General features: G+C 43.7%; 1 protein-coding gene across 2 annotated transcripts in view; it reads right to left on the bottom strand.

Annotated features, from left to right (window-relative positions):
- Nucleotides 1–987: 987 nt before the first annotated feature.
- Nucleotides 988–20,235, bottom strand: part of CFAP90 (cilia and flagella associated protein 90) — a 44,560-nt gene continuing 25,312 nt past the window's right edge. Inside the window, exons 2-4 of one of the 2 annotated variants that reach the window (XM_089654518.1) lie at nucleotides 9,556–9,620; nucleotides 2,790–2,906; nucleotides 988–1,237 (exon numbers count right to left, since the gene is read on the bottom strand). In XM_089654518.1, the coding sequence (XP_089510644.1) occupies nucleotides 1,058–1,237; nucleotides 2,790–2,906; nucleotides 9,556–9,620 (362 nt within the window). In that variant the 3' untranslated portion in view covers nucleotides 988–1,057. The remainder of the gene's footprint in view (nucleotides 1,238–2,789; nucleotides 2,907–9,555; nucleotides 9,621–20,235) is intronic. The other variant, XM_089654519.1, reaches the window with a different exon arrangement.

The following is a 20,235-nucleotide window of genomic DNA, read 5'->3' on the forward strand; positions in this document are numbered from 1 at the left end:
GTAGTTTTGCAACAGCTGGAGGGTCGCCAGTTTGACACCCCTGACCAAGAGTAAGTCACTAGAAAGTGTTACTTGCTTCCTCAGGTAATATGCAGTTACTGTCAATGGGGCCCTTTTAAGTACCTAAAAAATAAAGTGTTTTAAGTCTGTTCTGGCCTTTGCAAACATTCTGACAATTTCTTCCACCATTTATATGACTGGAAAAAAAGTACCTCAATAGTGTTGTCTTTTCTGTTATCGAAACAAAGTAACAAATACTGGCTCTTTTTTTGGCTGCCCAGAAGTGCTTGACCCTGGGAGAGTTTGCCATACACCAGTTCCATCAGCTACAGATCATCTTTTTTCTGATACAGGAACAAATTGACTGCTATCATCACTTCCCTAGCAGGTGTCCACAAAATTACAAATTACAGTAAAATAGGCTTGTTCCGTGCAGCTTATATTACAACGGATAGTTACTCTCAGGTGATCACTGGATATCTAGGTACAAGTAGACAAACTTAAGAAAATGGGTAAATAAATGCAAATAAACATTCCAAGAAGAAAACTCTTTGTGAATTCTACTTTCTTATATCTGCAAGACTAGGCAAAGTTCAATTAATTTTGAAAAACAGAATATAAACATTGCTAAATAACACGTTTTGGGTATAGTTTAGTATGTTATGCTCAAAAGTTGCAACTTTCAGTAGTCTTCAGGCAATGGTGCTGGGAATATGGATGGAAAGCGACATCGCCAAAAGTATATATAACATTTATGGGCAAATGCTGTTTCCCAGGAAATTTCCACACAAAGCAAACTCTTCAACACTGTGAAATCCTATATGAATAGATTTGTGTTGCCTACCTAAAAGCAGCACAATTTTGTGTAATAAAAGGAACAGAAAAATAATGTAATATAAAGAGTATAATAATGCGGCAAAAACATTTTCTGATTTTACACCGATTCATTTGGGGTTTAGTGACTTTGCAAAGAATGAATATCCACACTCAACATTTTGATAAAATTTATTGAATTAAAGTTTTTCTGCAGCAAATGTCCAGTGTATTGTAAACAATGTTAGGATGGAGTTACACAACCATAACCTTCTTCCAGTGATTTACTCATTCCACTCTTGCGATAAAATTCCAGACGTACCACGCCAACCCTAACATGTTCTCTGTTTACTTTGTCTACATTAAGATGAAGGTGTCTCCCATATTCTGAAGAGCTTAGTACTGGCACAAGACGAGAGCATTCCTACAAGAAGAAACAAGAAAGTAAAGTCAACAAATATATTATACTTCTTGACCAACTGTCATTGGCAGAAAGGCCCATAAAAGTTTTTTGTGGTACTCTAAGGGCCCTTTCACATGGGCAGACTCTGCCAAGTGGATCAACCTGCTCAGTGGGGGATCTGTCTGCTGATCCCTGCTGAGCAGGAAAATGACAGGTTTGTGTGCACAAGCAGAGTGGACACGGACACAGCCCGCTGCTCTCTATGGAAAGGTCTGATGTAAATGGACTGCTGTCTGTTTAGAACCCCTGTCTGTTTTTGTCGGACCAGATCGGATCAGATGCAGATGAGTGTAAACGGACACATGTCCATTTACATCCACCTCCCCATAGAAAACAATGGGTGATACGATTGGGTCTGCCTGAAAAGCATAAAGGTGAATCCGATCAGTCTGCCTGTGTGAAAGGGCCATACGGCCATACTGATACACAAGTAGAAGTTTTAACATCTTACTGGGAGTCACTTTAGTAACAACTATACCTTTACTACAGTTGCCCTTTAAATGAATGCCTACAGCACTGAATTCAGTCAGCCTGGTAAAATAACTACCTTCCTGATGCCCCACAGCCTTTGTAGTGAAAATGTCCCACTGGCTTCTCTTTCCTATGCATGAGTCATCCTCTACTAGATGGCTAAATGCCTCTGAGTATAGTTCATCTATAGGAAATTAATGGGGCTGTGGTGCACAAAAGATGTGTGGTGCAAGGCAGGGCTGCACAGTACAAATCACTGGAATTGGGAAAAAAAGTAAACATTTGGCTTTACTGCACTCATTGGGGTAGTGGAGTTGACTAAAGGACATTTGTGCTAAAGGTACAGTTTTCCTTTAAATTTCAGCATACTGAAATGAGCGGGGTGCTAGCAAGATGATTGTTAAGAAGTGAGACCTAGTCGCCAGACCATTGATTTCCAATAAAATCTTCCCATGCGATCATATGTGCACTTAATGTATTTTATGCATGTTATTTACTGTACATGTAACAGCCCCCCTTGTTTAGACATCCAAAAACCATCTATAATGTGTTGTCTAAGTGACACTCTATAGTATTCCCCTTCACTCCTATCCCAACAGCTACGTAAATGGTTGCGCCTCCTTAGAACAGAGATGCTGGGTCAGCAAATATAGTTATTAGATATTTTCAGAAGAGGAGAGGGCTATGCTAGGGAAATGATTCTTTTAGAATAGTCAAAAGTTCAAAGGATCATTGCAAATGAATAAAAAAAATAATTATGGAAACCAAAAAAAAAAAAATTGCAAGTAAGCTTTTAAAATACTTTTTCAGGGATGTTATCTGATTTGTTCTAATTTAGTGACAGGGTCTCTCTAATTAAAAGAACGAGTAATGCATAACTTGCAATCCTACTGAAACAGACCTTCTTTTCCCCCAAAACTGGGTTACGGCAGTTATTTCTACTCTATAGGCTTGTTTCAGTGCAAAAAAAACATGAACATATCATTTGTTAATATTTTCTTTAAATTTATTTCCTTTATGGCTATAAAATATTTAGTGGTACCTCATTATGAAGCTCCAGACCCTTGTGTTTTGCATGTGCCCTGTCATCTCTGTGAAGTTTTTCATTATAAAATTCTGACCTCTTGAAGATGGAGTCATACGCAGGAATATACTCCTCCTTTTAATAGAAACACATCATTGTATTATTCATAGGAGTATTAATAGCACATAGACAAGACCAAATACATTTCCTTGAATTTACAGAACTTATTTTTCTTCCAATTAGGGATTAGTATTTTTTAAACCGGCTCTATGCCAAACACAAATAACATATTATCTTTTACCTAAAAAGAGAAAAATAACATACAATAGGTGAATGGTGACATATGCAAACATTGGTATAGCCTGGGACTTTTAATCGTCTTTGTTTTGCTTGCCGTAGATAAATAATTAAATACGCTACACTTCCTGCATGAAGGATATGATTTTTTTATAACGGCACTGCAAGCAAACAGACTGACCTAGATTTCTGTACCGTCAAGTCTCTCTGGTGATACTGTACATAATGAAGTTAGCTAGAATTGAGGTTTTCTTTCCTTCTGAAAATGAATTGAATTATCACCTTTTAATGCATTTTCTTTTCAAATTACTGAACACATTTTATCTTGTACGTCATCATTTTCACTTGATAACACATGCACACACACATACAGTACCTTATGATGGCCCATACTCCAACATTTATAAAACAAAAAAGGTACACTTAAAATCTGGTTTGATAAAGTAGATGAACAATTACCTTAGCTCACAAGATAAAGAAAAAAAAAAAGGGAACAGCCACTTTGGGATTTTTTGAAGATTGAAGGTGGCATGAACTAGTTCCGGCCAGTTCAGTAGATTTAAAAAAAAAAAACAGCTGGATGCATTTCTAAGTGCACAAAATGTAACTGAATATCAATAGGTTATAACATTAGGAATAGTTGCTCCAGGAAATATCCGATTGCCTGCTGGGACAGGAAGTCCCAGCAGGCAATCGGATATTCCCCTGCTCGAGTGAATTGGATCATGTTTTATTGGTGTTTTTGTTGTCCTTCTCTGGATTAACTACAGGTATATTACTGTATATAGAGGTTTTTCTTTTTCTTTTGTTATTGAACTAGATGGACTTGTCTTTTTTCAACCTGACTATATAATATAAAATTGATCCAATAAAAACATGTTTTACTGATTTTATGTTTTCTTTGAGAGAAGAGTAAATGGTCCTCTATCAGCATGATGTCTTCCACTGTGCGAAGCCACGTGGTTATCGAAGGTGGGGAAAAGTCTCTCCATTTTATTGGAATGCAGGATTTGCCTGCATTTTAGGAGGTACTGAAGAATGGAATCCTGCTAAGTTTTTACCAGGATAAGGGAGTGATGTAACAAAAGGAAAACTGGTAAATTCTGTGAATTTTGTGATATTTCAATCCAGTATGGCCTCAGTTTGGTGCAGGACCAGTACATGTGAAAAACTGAACCTTTGTCTAAGTTTCAGCACCAGTATAGGTCCGTAACTCCAAATAGATTTCATGGATGTTAAAGTTAGTTTATTGGAACCTGGTACATATAGAGGATTTCCACGACAAATGTAATATCTTTGGACTTTGTGTTCTTGAGAAGGTCATCTTTAGATCTTTCTTCCATTGTTAGGGCAGTGGTCTCCAAACTGCAGCCCTTTGCTTGCTTTTATCTGGCCCTTGGAGCACTACTTTATTCACTGACAGCAACAAAGGGGCACAATTCCTCCCAATAACACCAACGATGGGACACAAGTCCTACCAATAATGGGGCACAGTTCCTCCCAATGACACAAACAGTGGGGCCCAATAACACCAGTGACAGGGCACAATTCTTTCCAATGACACCAGTGATGGGGCACAATTCCTTGTACTGACTTCAGTGATAGGGCACAATTCCTCCCAATGACACCAACAATGTTGCCTAATGACACCAATGTTGGGGCAAAATTCCTATCAACAGTGGGGCATTGTTTACCCCAACTGATGCCGGAACATTTTCTACTCCCGACGGCCACAGTCTGGCCCCCCTAAAGTCTGAAGGACAGTAAACTGGCCCTTTGTTTAGAAAGTTTGGAGACCCCTGGTTTAGGGTGTAGTATCGTATGGTCTGCTTTTGGTTGGGAGAGGCATCTATTGAGATTATGTCTTACCACAATCCACAAATTCTTTTACTGGGCTGACCCAATATTTCATAGAACTGAGAGTATGCTTGTTTCCGTTTGGATGTTCAGGACAACTATACAATCAACTACAGTAACAACATGTGATGTGGTGCAAAATTCTTACTTATTAAACTATGTCCAAAGAGAAGTTTGAGAATTAAAAAAAACAAAAAAGCATACTCTCCTTGATGGTTACAGCACTGATCCCTGCTGCAGTTGTCTGCAACTGGCTCTACACCAAGAACTGAGGAATTAAAGACTGCTAATTGCTTAGTTTTTCTGGTCTGCCCATCTCAGTGGAGCTCTGGGCTGTAGAGGGAGGGGAAGGGAAAGGCTGAGCCAAATGCCAGTCAGCTTCTAGGTGGATCCTGACATTAAAGTCGGGATCTTTTCAGAGCTTGGACTGGCTCGGTGATGTCAGCCAACAGCAGACTTTAGTCCACTGTCAGTGGAAAATGAGTCACAGAAATACAGAATGAACTGCACTCCTGTGACCCATAAGAATAGCCAAAATAGCTTTGGCCATAAGTCTCTTTTAACTGAGCAGGTCATTCTAACGTAGCACTACACCCTTAAGGGTTGCTTAGTAATTTTTTCGGTTCCCTGTCAATTTGAACCTCTTGTGGCAAACCCAAATTCTGCTGTCACCACCGTTCTCCTTTGACCAAAGTAAATCACAACTGCAAAATGGACTCAAAAGTTAGTGTAAACCAATGCGAAGTTTATGTTGGAATGAAAGGTAATTTGGTCAGAAAGAACAAAATGGCATTGATTAGTGATGGGCCGAACAACCCCCCCATTCACTTCACGGTCGACCATCGAACCGAAGGAAAGTTCAACCACGAACTTTGAACCGGGACAATTCACTAAGTGGTATCTTATTTGATCAGAGTAAGATACCGCACAGCTACTAAAATACCGCATGAGTTATATTATTAACTCATGCAGTATTTTAGTAATGAAAACATTCTTTTATGTTTCAGCTGTCAGCGGGGTTCCCTGCTGACAGCTGAATGTAAAAGAAATTGATGGCATTATACCAAGCCCATCGGGTCTAGTATGGATTTTTGAGGGGAACCCCTATGAACATCATTTTTTTAAATGATGTGGGGGCCCCCCAAAAAAAATTCTATACAGATACTTATCCAAGCATGCAGCCCGGCAGGTCAGGAAAGGAGGGGGGACAAGCAAGCACCCTCCCCCCTGGAACCATACCAGCCCTCAACATGGGGGGGTGCTTTGGGGCATAGGGGTCTCCCCCCCAAAGCACCTTGTCCCCATGTTGATGGGAACAAGGGCCTCTTCCCCACAAACAATGGCCCGTGGTTGTGGGGGTCTGCAGGTAGGGGAATCATCGGAGTCTGGAAGATCCCCCCCATGTGAATGAGTATAGGGTACATGGAACCACAACTCATTTACAAAAAAAAATGAAAGTGTAGTGTATAAAAATGACAGAAGTCTTTGACAAGTCCTTTATTGAAAACAAAAATAAAAGAAATGTCCCCCAAAGTAGATTGAATGTTAATCACGATGCCCATTGCCACCACCGACAGCTGCACCAGCCTGACAGTTCTTTAATATCTAAGGGGCGGGGCCACCCAGTGATGCCAAATGAGTGGCTCCACCCCCTTGTGGCATCATCATGCGCTGTGATTGGCCAAAGCATTGCACCTGACTTGTGGTCAGGTGCATTGCTTTGGCCAATCACAATGCTTTGTCAGTGCAGTTCATTGTGGGGCGCGGCGGGTAAACAGCCCTCCTAACGCCTTTACAGTTTGTGTGTTCACTGAGCACATGAGTGGCCGATATTCAAGTCGAACTTGCGTTTGATCAAGCCCAAAATCAAAATTGATATATACAGCAATTATAATCACTCTTGGTAATTGTGAGCAAAAATAACAACATTCACCATAAAGCAACGACTGTTTGCTGCTTTCAGAAATAATCCACCTCCTCCAATTTGAGTTGACTGCTGAATCCCCAGTGAGCAGAAAACTACTATCAAGAAACAAGTACGCTTCAAAACTAGATGACAAGGATTAGATGTGAAGGAAAGAGAATTGTCATTGTAAATTGAGCACTGTTACTTTAAATACACTACAGTGTCTTCTGTGCGCTCGGTGGGGCCCAGTTGGCATGAAGTTAAGTTGAGGTGTGTAATGTAGTTCCTTGGCATGGTGACACAGAAATAGTGAAGGAACAAGGGAAGAATTAACACTTTTCCTCTTGATGGTAGCGAGTTAAGGCGGGGTCCTCTTTAAAGCACTAAACATGGGCAGGCTTGAAGTAGTAAATAGCAACAATTGGCATAAATATCTATAGGTGAAGACAGCTCTCTTTGTACATCAAAGGCAAATGTTAACAGTAATGGGAATTCTGCTTTGTTGAGGAAGGGAAACTTCTTGTTTCAGTTGGCACAGCTGTGTCCTGGCCTGCAACTGTATGTCCTGCGGTCAGCTTGTAAAAGAAACTGCAATATAGGTGTATCTCAACTATGGCGTCTGCGAGAACTAGGCCACAAACTGAATCAACTATATGTAATGTTCACAACTATGTGTAGGTAGATAGCTGAGGTGGCAAACTGTCTGTATTCACTTGGTTAGTGGATGCATGGGTTTCTCTCACCTGAATAAGCAGTTCAGCACGTAGCAGCGGTCTGTCTCTCTCTACAAATGGGGCAAGGTCTCCTGCTGTCAGATTGACCTGCTGGGCAGCGTGTCAGACTGGGTGGTCAGTAGGCTCTTTCCACTCTCCCTCTCTCTCCAATTCTCGCTCCGCTGCCTAGTTCAGCACTTCAGCCATCAGCACACCTCCTTCTCTTTCAGTCTCTCCCCACACTCTCCTGGCCAATCTCCTGGGATTTGATATTTTTATACCCCCGCCCAGACGCTACCACTCTTGGGAAATGTAGTCCCTGACTGCCTGCTCACCAGCTGAGTCCAGCTATACAGCATACAAGTTCCAGAGGGCTGTTCTGTCCATCTGAGTGATGCGGAATGGCAGACCACCTCCATCTAATGTCCATTTTAATGTACTGCAAGTAATAACATTTCAGTGGGCTACACTAACAAGGACTACAGTTAGACGTGTTGCTGTGGATGCAAAAAAAAGCTTACTTACTGAATTAAATTGAGTTGTACATTTAAATAAGGATTACAAGAATCCATGTGCTGCTTTGCATATGGAAACTTCACTCACTGCCCCATGTTATATGAACTGGTTGTTTAGGCTAGGATTACAATGATGTGCTGCTGGGATACGTAATATAGAAACTTTTGAACAGAATTCCTTTACAAGTGTCACTGTGAAAGGAAGACTTCAGCTACTAAATATCCTTAGTTACAACTACAGGTGAATTGTAGTGGGTAACAACCCATATTCAATATTCAGAACTACTATACAGTCTCTCATAGCAATGCCATGTGGCTGATTTAAAATCTTATTGATTGAACTGCTATGTGAGCCAGTCATTCAAACAAGGAATATAACAACATATGCAAAAATTTCACTTTGCTGATTATGCAAGTAAGGACCACAATTTTATGTGCTTTGTGGATGCAAATTACTCAGCTGAACTGGTCATTTAAACCTTAAATTATAGTCACATGTGTTGCTGTGATACCATACAAAGATTTTCAGTGATATAGAAGTTCCTTTACAAGCACCTCTGCTAAAGGAAAGTCCTTAGCTACAAAGTGCCCTTAATTATAACTGCTATGAGATCAGAAAGGGTAATAACCCTATCCAATATCCAGGATAACTATACAATCAGTCATGCAAACAGCACACTACTGATGTAAAATCTCAAGTGGGGTGCATTTACATATACCATGTAAGAGATTTTTCATGCATAGTATTTGGAATCTGTGTTTAGTGGGAAGCTCTGCATAGGTTATTTTTGCCATTTTGAAATAATATTGTTACAACTTAGGAGACCTATTACATATGGAGTTCATTAGGATAGTTCTGGTTTTATGGGAGCATGTATTGGGGTTTTAGAGGTTTTTCATTAAAGTGTATGTTATGGCAAGGTGGTTCCTGTACTGAGATTGTAATTTTGGATTAATATATTGTTATGAATGTCAGTTAGAATCAGGAGTGTTTGGTTGTTTTTTGTAATTATCTACTGTAAAATCTGGATGTAGCTAGCAGAGGATTTGTAGATCCTTACGTTTTTTCAGAATTGAACCTTTGTTGGAGTTATAGCACCAGCACAAGTTGGTAACCCCCTGGATTTTAAAGTTTACATATGGAGGATTTACATGAAAATGTAGTATGTGGTTGAGGTGGTCATCTGTACGTCTTTCTGTTATTGCTTAAGATATAGTACCTCTTGGTCTTGTTTTGTTTGGGAGAGGTATGTGTAGTAGATAGATAAGGAATGTCACAGTAGGCATGTGTCTGTGCATAGAGTTTTGAGGCTCTTGCAGAATCTGGGAAATGCCACAGGAATGGTAGAGAGGAAAAAAAAAGGTGTCTGATTTGTAAAACTTTCCACAGATCTATATTAAAGGGACAGGAGTGGGCCATCAGGACAGCAATGGAAGGCCACTGTCATGCAAAGAAGAAGTGGGAGACCTTTTCTGAGAGCAGATTTTGAACAGACCTGGGGTTGCCATATACTGATTATGGAGGTGAGTGAGTTGAGGAGAGGTTGTATTTCCAGAGAACCTGGGTAAAAAAAAAAAAAAACTGTCATGGAGAGTCTTCAAATAGGGGAAATTGTTTATAAATTATTCATTACTTGTAGGTCCTGGATGTTTCTAACAATACACAGAGAGAGTACAAAGAGGAAAAGGGATAGTGGACATCCTTGGAGGGTGCATTTGTAACAGCTGTTTTTTTTTTTTTTTAGCCCTTTTCTAAGTTTGACTAAGGCAGAAGGAATGGAGTAAATTGCTTTTATCCATTTCACAACAATGTTATCTAGCTTAATGGGTCGAGGTAATCATTTGAGTGTGTGATTTTGCAAAAACTGGCACAAAGAGTACAGGTATTTTCCTTCTTTTAGGATGACAGTGATGTGTACAATTAAGGAGTCCTAGGAGAATAGAGAGTGATGATTTTGGTGAGGGTAATGGTAGCCTTCAGTCTTGTTTGAGCATTTTAGAAAAGAAAATACAGAAGTGGATTTCCTTTTGGCTTTATACTAAGTGGAAGATTCAGACCTCTTGCTCTGAAGGGAAGAGTAGAAGGAAAAGTAGAAGGCTTCAAAGGTGTGTAGTGCTACCCTCTTGAGGGCCGCTGAGTAATTTTGGATCTGTTCCAAGCCTGCTTTAAAAGTACCACTCCTGCTAACACCACCATGAAACATTGACCAGAAGGACTCCGTCAGAATATAAAGAGTGCAAGAACAACAAGGATGACAGTAGATGTGCATAAAAGAAAAATCAAACACTCTAAAAGGTTCAACAAAGTAATAAAGCACAGTATCGCTTTAAGAAAACCCCAATGTCCAGCGGGATCAGAATTTAAACTACAATTCCAGCTTCTGAGATGTCTCTCCCCAACTGAGCTGACGTGAACTATCAAGATGTCAAGTTTAACTCACTTTTGGGTTCTCAGTTGCTGGTAACTGGGTTTAACTTTGGAGATGAATACTTTTGTTATAGGCATTAGTGTCCCTTTTTGTATCTCTTTAAAGAATGGTGAAAAATCTTATGTGCTCTTGATGGTGCCCTAGTTGGTGCACATTAGGGTTTAGATCCCTCCCTGTGTAAGAACAAGATTTAGTCAAGATGGTATAGTCACAGAAAGATTCCCCCTTTCAGTGATGTTGAGGTCTCTTTAACACAAAGGTTGAAGGCAAGAACTGGCTAAAATTAAAGAAGGGGCAGAATCAGACTTCAGCACAGGTTGAACCCTTAAATATGGTGAATTAGTCTTGTGAAACAAGTTCCTTTGAAGCTGGAAGAGGCTTGAAATGAGATTCTAGTGTAGTCCTGTCTGCAGGGGGCACGTGCTGTAGCCAAAGTCCTGTGGTTTCAGGATTCTAGTGAGACACTAAAGGAGTAGGCCGTAATGCAGAATGGACTAGGCAGTCTAGGTCTCAGTGATAATCTGTGGTGTAAGGTGTACTGAATTGAATAACTGAAATTAACACAGTCGCAACTTGTGATGATCTGGGTTATGGAACCCTCTCAAATAGTTTGTAGCCTTTGCAGCATAAGAAGTAGTCTCCCAATTGGGGGGAGCCCCCGTGTTCTTTTGGTCCCTCTGTTGAGAAGCGATGCTAATGACAGCATTACGATCCACCTGCTCACAGGATTGACTGTCCTGCTCGTCAGTGATACCAGTGGTCTGCAGTCCTTTTCTTCTCCACGAAACGGCCCTATACATCCTGGATCCCCAGAATCTTGCATGGCCTTCTCCAGACACAAACCCATCCTCCGCTTCTCATCATCTACTTCTTTTCTGTAAAGTTCCCGGGATTCTCAGGATATATGATCCCGCCCCTTTGCCAGCATTTCTGGGAAACTTAGTCTGTTCATTCCTTGTCTGAATACAGAAGTCCTACTACCAGCATACACAAACCAGCATACGTGTTCAACAAGGCTTTGCTTCAATAAAGTCTGGATAACTGAACCGCAGAACATTGCCATCTTGTGTTTAAAAAAACTTCCTGCAACCAGTATCAGTGCAGTGTGTTACAGGTGTTTGCAATGTCTTGTGGATGACTTACCTTTTTGCTCTGTGGTGTGGTACCAGAGGGGTTATAATAGAGGTGTTGTTTGCCCTTTAGCAGTTTTGGCTAGGAGTCATGTGTATTTGTCTTAGTGTTCATAGAATAATCTAGTAAAGGCTGCCTTGGCCTTGAAAGAATGACATACTTACATAGTTAGTCTGGCTGAAAAAAGACAAAAGTCTATCCAGTTCAACCACAGAAAAAAAAAAAGTTATAATCCTATACCCACAGTTGATCCAGAGGAAAGCAAAAACAAAACCCAGCAAAGCACAATCCAATTTGCTCCTGCTGGGAAAAAATTCCTTCCTGATCCCCCAAGAGGCAATCGGATATTCCCTGGATCAACTTTACCTATAAATGTTAGTATCCAGTTATATTCTGTGTATCTAAGAAACAATCCAGGCCTTTTTTGAAGCAATCCACTGAGCTGGCCAGAACCTAATCTTGAGGGAGTCTATTCCACATTTTCACAGCTCTCACTGTGAAGAAACCTTTCTATGTTTGGAAATTTCTTTTCCTCCAGACGTAAAGAGTGCCCCCTTGTCCTCTGTGATGACCTCAGGGTGAATAGCTCTACACCGAGTTCACTATATGAACCACTGATGTATTTATACATGTTGATCATATCTACCCTTAATCTCCTCTGCTCAAGAGAAAATAAATTCCGTTCCTCTAATCTTTCCTCATAGCTGAGCTCCTCCATGCCTCATATCAGTTTAGTTGCCCTTCTCTGTACTTTCTCCAGTTCCCCAATATTCTTTTTGTGAATTGTATTTCAATGGTTTTTATTAATTTTAAACAGTATAAAACAGAGGCAACAAAACACACCCACGCAGGGGCTGTCAATTGCACCAATAAAAAAGGCATAATAGAGCAGACAACGCTCTAATTCCAATAAGGCAAAACGTATGCCCACGCAGGGGCTATCAATGGCACATAGGTTACAATAACATCAATAAGACTCTGACTATCGCAACTAAAGACAGTTGTCCACTGTCACATCAAAACAAACAGAAAAGGAGAGAAGAAGAGCAGAGAAAAAGGGAAAAAAAAAAAAAACAAAAACCAAAGAGTAGGGGTCCACGAGCGCCAATACCAAACTCCATTACCTCCCCACACTGGCCGGGGGGAGCGTGGGAAAGGCGTATTGCAACCACGGCTCCCATACTTTCAAAAATTTATGTTGACAGTCGTTGCATATACTCGACATCTGTTCGTTGAGCATCATAGTAGTCATACGATCCCGCACCCCCTGGAAAAGTACAAACGGACTCTTCCAGGCCTGAGCAATTGTCCTAGTAGCCGATAAAAACAAATAGGAAGCCAACCGCTGCTGACGAGCCAAGAGGCCCGGTATGGGGCAATGAAGCAAAGCATACCGAGCATCCCGGCATATGGAGAGATGGAACAAAGTGAAAAGGAGGCCAAACACACGAGACCAAAAATGAACCAACCTCGGGCATGACCACCAGATATGCAGTACATCGCCACGATGGCCACAACCCCGAAAACATCGATCACTACAGGCAGGGTTAGCCTGGGCCAGACGAGCCGGAACCCAGTACCAACGGAACAATACCTTCCAGCGTGGTCGTATTAAATGAACATTTAGCTATGAGTGACCAGGCCCTACTCCAGTCCTCCGGATCCACAGCCACTCCCAGGTCGCGTTCCCACTGAACAACATATGAAAGAGAAGTGTGAGACGAGAGTCTGTTCAAAGCTGCGTAAAGAAGGGAGATAAGGCCCGGGGCGCCCGGGTGCTGCTGGCAAAGCCGTTCAAAGGCAGATTTCTGATATGGGAAAGCAGAAGTGGCCCTCAGCGAAAGTAGCCAGTGACGCAATTGAAGGTACCAAAAAAATTCCGCTGGGGGAACATCCCGAGACTCCCGAAGGACATTCCAGGTGGGAAAGGACCGAAAAGTCAAAAAGTGTTGCACCTGTGAGAAACCATGAGCCACCCACCAAGAAAATGCCCTCGGGCAATCTAGACCCGGTGGGAAAAGAGGGTTGTTAACGATTGGAAGCAAGGGCAAAAAGGGTGACATCAGGCCACTGGAGTAACGTACCGAGTCCCAGACTTGTAGGCCATGGAGCAACATCGGACTCAGCGCCATAGGGCGCAGGGCAGGGGGAAGCCATAGGAGTGTCGACAGTGTGATAGGGGCACAATTAGGTAGTTCCAGCAGAACCCAGAGAGGAACATCGGAGGAAGCGTGCAACATAGACAGCAGGGCAATCTGGCTCGCCTGATAATACTTAGCTACATTGGGTACACCAAGACCACCCTGGAGTCTATGAGCAAAGAGCGTATTTCTAGAGACTCTGGGGTGTTTATCGGCCCAGATAAAACGCATAAACTTCGCCTGAAGCAACCGAAGAAAGTGATGGGGGAACCCGCACTGGGAGGGTGCGAAAATAATATAACAATTTCGGCAAGATGGTCATTTTCACTGAATGAACCCGTCCTATCCAAGACAGGTGCGGAAATTGCCAGGAATGCATAAGAGAAGATAAAGAGCTAAGCAAAGGATAATAATTTTCAGCAAAAAGGGAGTCATAGGTGGGGGTCAAGCGAATGCCCAAGTATTCCAGAAAAGAGGAAGCCCACCGGTAAGGGAAGTGGGATTGTAGGCGCGAAACCAAATCTGAAGCCAAAGTAATATTGAGAGCGACGGTTTTATCCAAGATGATACGTAGACCCGAAATCAAGGAGAAGCGCTCAAGAACTCGTTGCAAGTTAGGAAGCGTCGTCAGAGGATTAGTAAGGGTCAAGAGGGCATCGTCCGCAAAGAGGCTCAGCTTAAACTCCTGTCCAGCGTATGGAACCCCCAATATATTGCAATCGGTCCGGAGCGCTAAAGCCAGTGGCTCAAGCGCCAGGACAAAGAGCGCCGGGGACAGCGGACAACCCTGCCTCGTCCCTCGCCCAACAGGAAAGGGATCTGAGAAATACACAGCATATTTAACAGAGGCTGAGGGAAAGGAATACAAGGACTGAATCCAAGAGAGACTAGAGTCCCCGAAACACCATCGAGACAGCACAAACCGCAGATATACCCAAGATAGAGAATGAAAAGCTTTATATATGTCCAAGGACAGTAGGAATCCTGGGATTTTCCGTTGTTGCAGAAAATGTATAAGATGGACCACCTTACGGACGTTATCACCCACCTGCCTCCCGGGGACGAACCCTACTTGGTCCCGGTGGACCAGGCTACACAAATATTTATTGATGCGAAAACTAAGGATCTTGCCCAATATCTTCAGGTCTTCATTAAGAAGAGAAATGGGCCGGAAGGCTTGCGGTTCCTGGACATCGTCGGTCGTCTTAGGAATCATAGAGATATGTGCCCTAAGTGCGTCCGGAGAGGGCAAAGAGCCCTGTCGTAACTCATTGAAATAGGCCGCTAAAAAGGGCGCCAATAGGGCTGAGAATTTTTTATAATAGAGACCGGAGAAGCCGTCGGGACCTGGGGCCGCGGTGGACCGTAAAGATTTGATCGCTTGGAGCACTTCCGGTACGGTGACACCAGCGTTGAGGGCCGCCTGTGCTGCCTCGGTTAATCCGGGAAGATGGAGGTCTTGAAAGAATGCCTCTGCCTGGGCCACAGGGAAAGGATCTGGGGCAGCATAGAGGCGCGAAAGGAAGTCCGAAAATCGGGAAACGATCTGCTGGGGATAAGAAGTACAGCCACCTGTGGAAAGTCGAAGTCGAATCGGTTTATGGGGTTTCCCCACAGAATTGAGTTTCCTGGCTAGCATGGGACCGGGCTTATTAGCGCAGGAGTAAAATTTATGTCTGGTCCAACGCAGGGCCCGTTCCGCCTCCGAAGAGGCGAGAAGGTCCAATTCTGTTGCCAGAGCGTCCCGAGCGCGTTTATGGGCCACGGATGGAGATGACTTCCAACGCGCATCCGCAGAGGCCAGGAGAGAATGAAGCTCCAAGAGTCGGCGTTCCCGCTCCCGCTTCCGGACCGCAGCCAGCTGTATAACATGACCCCGCATCGTTGCCTTATGCGCTTCCCAAAGGGGCACTGCTGAAGAGACCGATCCCGAATTTTCCGCAAAGTATGTTCGTAAAAAGAATTCTATTTGTTGGCAGGTAGCCTGAGTGGTCAGCAAAGAGTCATTGATGCGCCAATGAAAAGGGCGCCGTTTTGACCCAGAAAGGGCAAGGAGGAGTACCAAGGGATCATGATCTGACCAGGGTGAGGAGGGAATAGTTATCCGCCGGACCGAGGGGAGCTGCTGGACCTGCTGCTGGACCTGCATGAATATATGATCAATTCTACAAAAACTGTCATGAGGATTGGAATAGAACATAAAGTCGCGTTCAGTTGGATGAAGTTCCCTCCAGACGTCCGCTAGCCCCGCCGTCCGCAAAAGAGAGCGCATACGTTCCTCTAGCACCAAGTCATGAGAGGGGGTCGCTCCCCGTGCGTAGCGCCTATCCAATGTGGAATCCAAGGTAACATTCGAATCCCCCATAACAAGAAGAAGACCCTTAGAGTGTCGAGAAACAATGGTGCAAAGATGCGAAAAGAATTTATGCTGGAAACGGTTAGGCGCATAGTAAGAGACAAAGGTAACCTCCTGGTCCCAGAGGGTGCCTTGCAGAAGCAAATACCTGCCCGTGGGGTCCGCTATATGCCTAGAACAGACAAAGGGGAGATTGCGTTTAAAAGCTATCAGAACACCCCGGCGCTTCTCAGGAGCCGAGGCGGTGTAAAAGATGGGATAGTGAGGTGAAAGATAACGCAGAGCGGAGGACTGAGAAAACCTGGTCTCCTGTAGACATACCACATCAATTTGTTGCGATTTGAGGTGATGAAAAACTTTAGCCCGTTTCTGAGGCGAATTGAAGCCTTGAACATTTTGTGAATGTATTTTCAAAAGGGGCGAGGCCATGGCGGTAACAACGCAACACGCTCAGCAGAAAAAAGCCCAAAGCAGCCAGCAATCTCCACTCCCAATGGCGATCGGACCATGGCGTCCCGGAACCCTGCAGAAAACAAAAACGAAAAAAAACAGAGAAAAAGAAAAGAACAAAGAAAGAAAAAAGGAAAAAGACACAAAAAGTATACACAACAGTGCAATTGTGTCACACCAATGGTGACGTGCATCCTACACATGAAGGATACAGTTAGGGGTAACTCTACCACCGGACACATGGCTGCAAATGGAAACATCAAAACAGAAGCCCTCAGAGGGCAAAAAGGTAATAAACATAATATAATGTAGTAAAACTTAATAAAACTAAAAGTCCCAGGAGCAGGGACCTCCGCGATAACCTCCGCATAGAAACCTGGAGAACCATAGGGGCCAATCCCCTTCCACCCAACCAGGCCCAACGGGTCAACCTCCCACCCCGGAGCCCGAGGAGCAGTATCTACCCGAAATGCAAACAAACTGGGGGAGCCCCAAGGGCCAAACTCACGGTCCCGTCAGAGAGTTCATCGGTGAGATGATACATGGAAAATCCAGGACGCATCTTCAGCCCGGAGATGAACAGGAAGGACTTGATTGCGAAGGGGTCTGAGAAAGGGCCCTCTTCCTATTGGACGACCGCTCCCAGATGCGGCTCAGAGGAAGCAGCCTCGCCGGGGATCCAGATGAATGAACTGGGCTCCGATCCGCAGCTTCCGGCGAAAGAAGGTGTAAGGATTCCAGGAGAGAGTGAGCCTCCTCTGGTGTAGCCACAGAGCGACTGCGGCCCTGGTAGGTGAAGGTGAGGCGGAACGGAAAGCCCCAGGCGTATTTAATACTATGTTTCACCAGGACCGAAGTGAAGGGCTTCAACTGGCGGCGCTTTTGAAGAGTGGTCTGGGAGAGGTCCGCGAAGAGCTGATAGCGATGCCCCTGGAAGCTGAGATCAGGTTTATTTCTGGCCGCCAAGAGGATGGTTTCCTTAGTGGGGTAATAAGTGAACTTGATGATAATGTCTCTCGGGGGCCCATCCGGTCGTCTGGGGCCCAATGCACGATGTATGCGATCAAATTCAAGACGGTCAATGGGAATGGCGGACGTCAGCTCCTGGAACAGAGCAGTAGCAGTGGAGGTAAGATCCGTAACCGTTTCCGGGATACCCCTTAACCGCAAATTGCCACGGCGGGAACGATTTTCAAAATCCTCAAGCCGTAGCAGCGCGTCCGACAATTCTTTCTTGAGGTCGCATAAATCCTGTTCGTGATTTTCAAGGACCGTAGCTGCAGCATCCATTTTATCTTCAAGGTCGTTCGTCCGACTGCCCAACTCCCGAATTTCCCGTGAGAGACGGTCGGCCAGCTTGGAGGTAGCGGAGGACAATTCTGATTGTAACATAAACTGGAAGCGGCGCAGGAGCTCAGCATCCCGCAGAGATGGCATGGGAGACTGCTGGGATGGCTCCAATGGCATGGGAGACTGCTGGGACGGGTCCTCCACACTGCCATGATCCGACCCACCTGCAGATGGTGATGGCATGGGACCCAAAATTGCGGCTGGGGCTCCATTTAAGGTCTCCGGCGGGAGCTGCGAATCCGCGGCCAGGGTCCCGGAAGTGTTCGGCGGCCGGCCCAAAATCGAGGCCCCAGCTTCAGCCTCGATCTCCGGCGGGTAGGCCGCAAACTTCGGAACAGCCCACCGGGAGCTGGAGGCACGGGCGTCCGGCGTTTTTTTGCCCATCAGGGCACCAGGGAGACAGGGGGCCAGTGAGGAAACGGGGGGACCCCCCCCTAGAGGGCGAAAATCGGCCGATGTGTCCGGCGGCCAAAGCACAGATTTAGAAGGCAGCCATCCTGGCTGCTGCTCACCTCTTTTTGTGAATTGGTGCCTAAACCTGAACTGCATATTCCAGATGAGGTCTTACTAATATTTGTACAGGGGTAATATGATATCTCTCTCTGGAGTCTATACCTCTTTTAATACAAGAGAGGATTTTGTTCGCTTTAGAAACCGCAGCTTGGCATTGCATGCCATTATTAAGCTTGTGATCTACCAGAACTCCCAGATCCTCCTCCACCATTGATTCCCCCAGTTGTACTCCCCCTAGTATTTATGATGCATGCATATTCTTAGCCCCCAAGTAACCTCACATTTATCAACATTAAACCTCATTTGCCACATAGTTGACCAATTAAACAGTGCATTGAGGTCGGCTTGTAAATTGAAGACATCCTGTAAGGACGTTATTCCACTGCATAGCTTGATGTCATCTGCAAAGACTGAAATGGGATTTTTAATCCCAGACCCTATATCATTTATAAATGTATTAAAAAGTAAGGGTCCCAACACTGAACCCTGGGGTACACCACTGATGACCCCAGACCATTCAGAGTATGATTCATTAGCCACTACTTTTTGAATACGATCTTTTAGCCAGTGTTCCAGCTATTTACATACAGATTTTTCCAAGCCTGTAGACTTTACCTTACACATTAGCCATGTGTGGGGAACTGTGTCAAGCGCTTTTGCAAAATCCAAGTATACCATGTCCACGTCCAATTAGAAGAGTTAATTTATTGTCGGAGGGATTAGAGTTCTGCTTCTGCTTTGGGGTCTGGTCTAGTTTTAGGTTCAGTCTCCAACTAGTGAATTTCTTTGAGTAGTTGAGTGATTTTTACTTTCTTTTCCCTTTTAACCCTGAACCCATGTTTAATGAAAATTCCTCGAATGTACGTTATATGGCAGGGGTGGGCAACCTGCAGCCCTCCACCTGTTATTGAACTACATTTCCCATGAGGCATTGCAAGACTGAGAGTTACAATCATGAATCCCAGAGGCAGAGGCATGGTGGGACTTGTAGTTCTGCAATAGTTGGAGGACCGCAGGTTGCCCACCTCTGGTTTATGGTCTTCCCAAACTAATATAGGTTCATTGTTATCAGTAGTGTTTTGAAAAATAGTACAAATCTAATTCCTAGACTACATCTTCTATGATTTGGAGTATCTGGAAAAGACTTTTATTTAAATTTCAAGGCCATGCTCTTGGAGATTTGTTGGGCAATAATGGGACCTGAATTGATACTGTGAGATCTGACCATATTACATTACCTAAATCTGATTTCAGTATGAAATAGAGGAATATTTCTGTCATGGATTAGGGAGAGAACTAATATATGTGAAGAAGTACATGCAGTCACATGTATCTCCACCCAGGATGAGAGTGCATTCAAAGAGTAGTTTTTAATTTTGATTGATGTTCAGACCATATATTGCTGCCAGGGAAAACAGGGAAGGGAAGGTACAAAACAGGGGGGAAGAGGAAAAGAAAGAGGGTCATGGTAGAAAAAGGCAGGCATAACAAGTAAGTGGAAGTGGCAGTGAGAGGGAGGTAAAAGGTTGGAACTGAAACCCTAGCTTATTAGTCTAAATCAGGTACCTACTGCCATCCCCCATCTACCAAGTGTCATAGAATCTGTCCTGCATTATACAGTCATAAGTCTGTAAGGCATTCAATAGTTTGCAAGAGTACTCCATGGGTCTCAAGAGTGGGTGATACAGCGACCATCGCATTCAGTGTCCATGTAGAATGGTGTACGTTTAAAATACTCATTAGTGAGTTTGGATTACTGAGCCTTTAACTGCACTTTACAACTGCCTTCATTGCTTTGACACAGCA

Source organism: Staurois parvus, unplaced genomic scaffold (genome assembly GCF_062004578.1).
Source record: "Staurois parvus isolate SC_StPar_1 unplaced genomic scaffold, SC_StPar_1.0 ptg000772l, whole genome shotgun sequence".
Lineage (NCBI taxonomy): Eukaryota > Metazoa > Chordata > Amphibia > Anura > Ranidae > Staurois > Staurois parvus.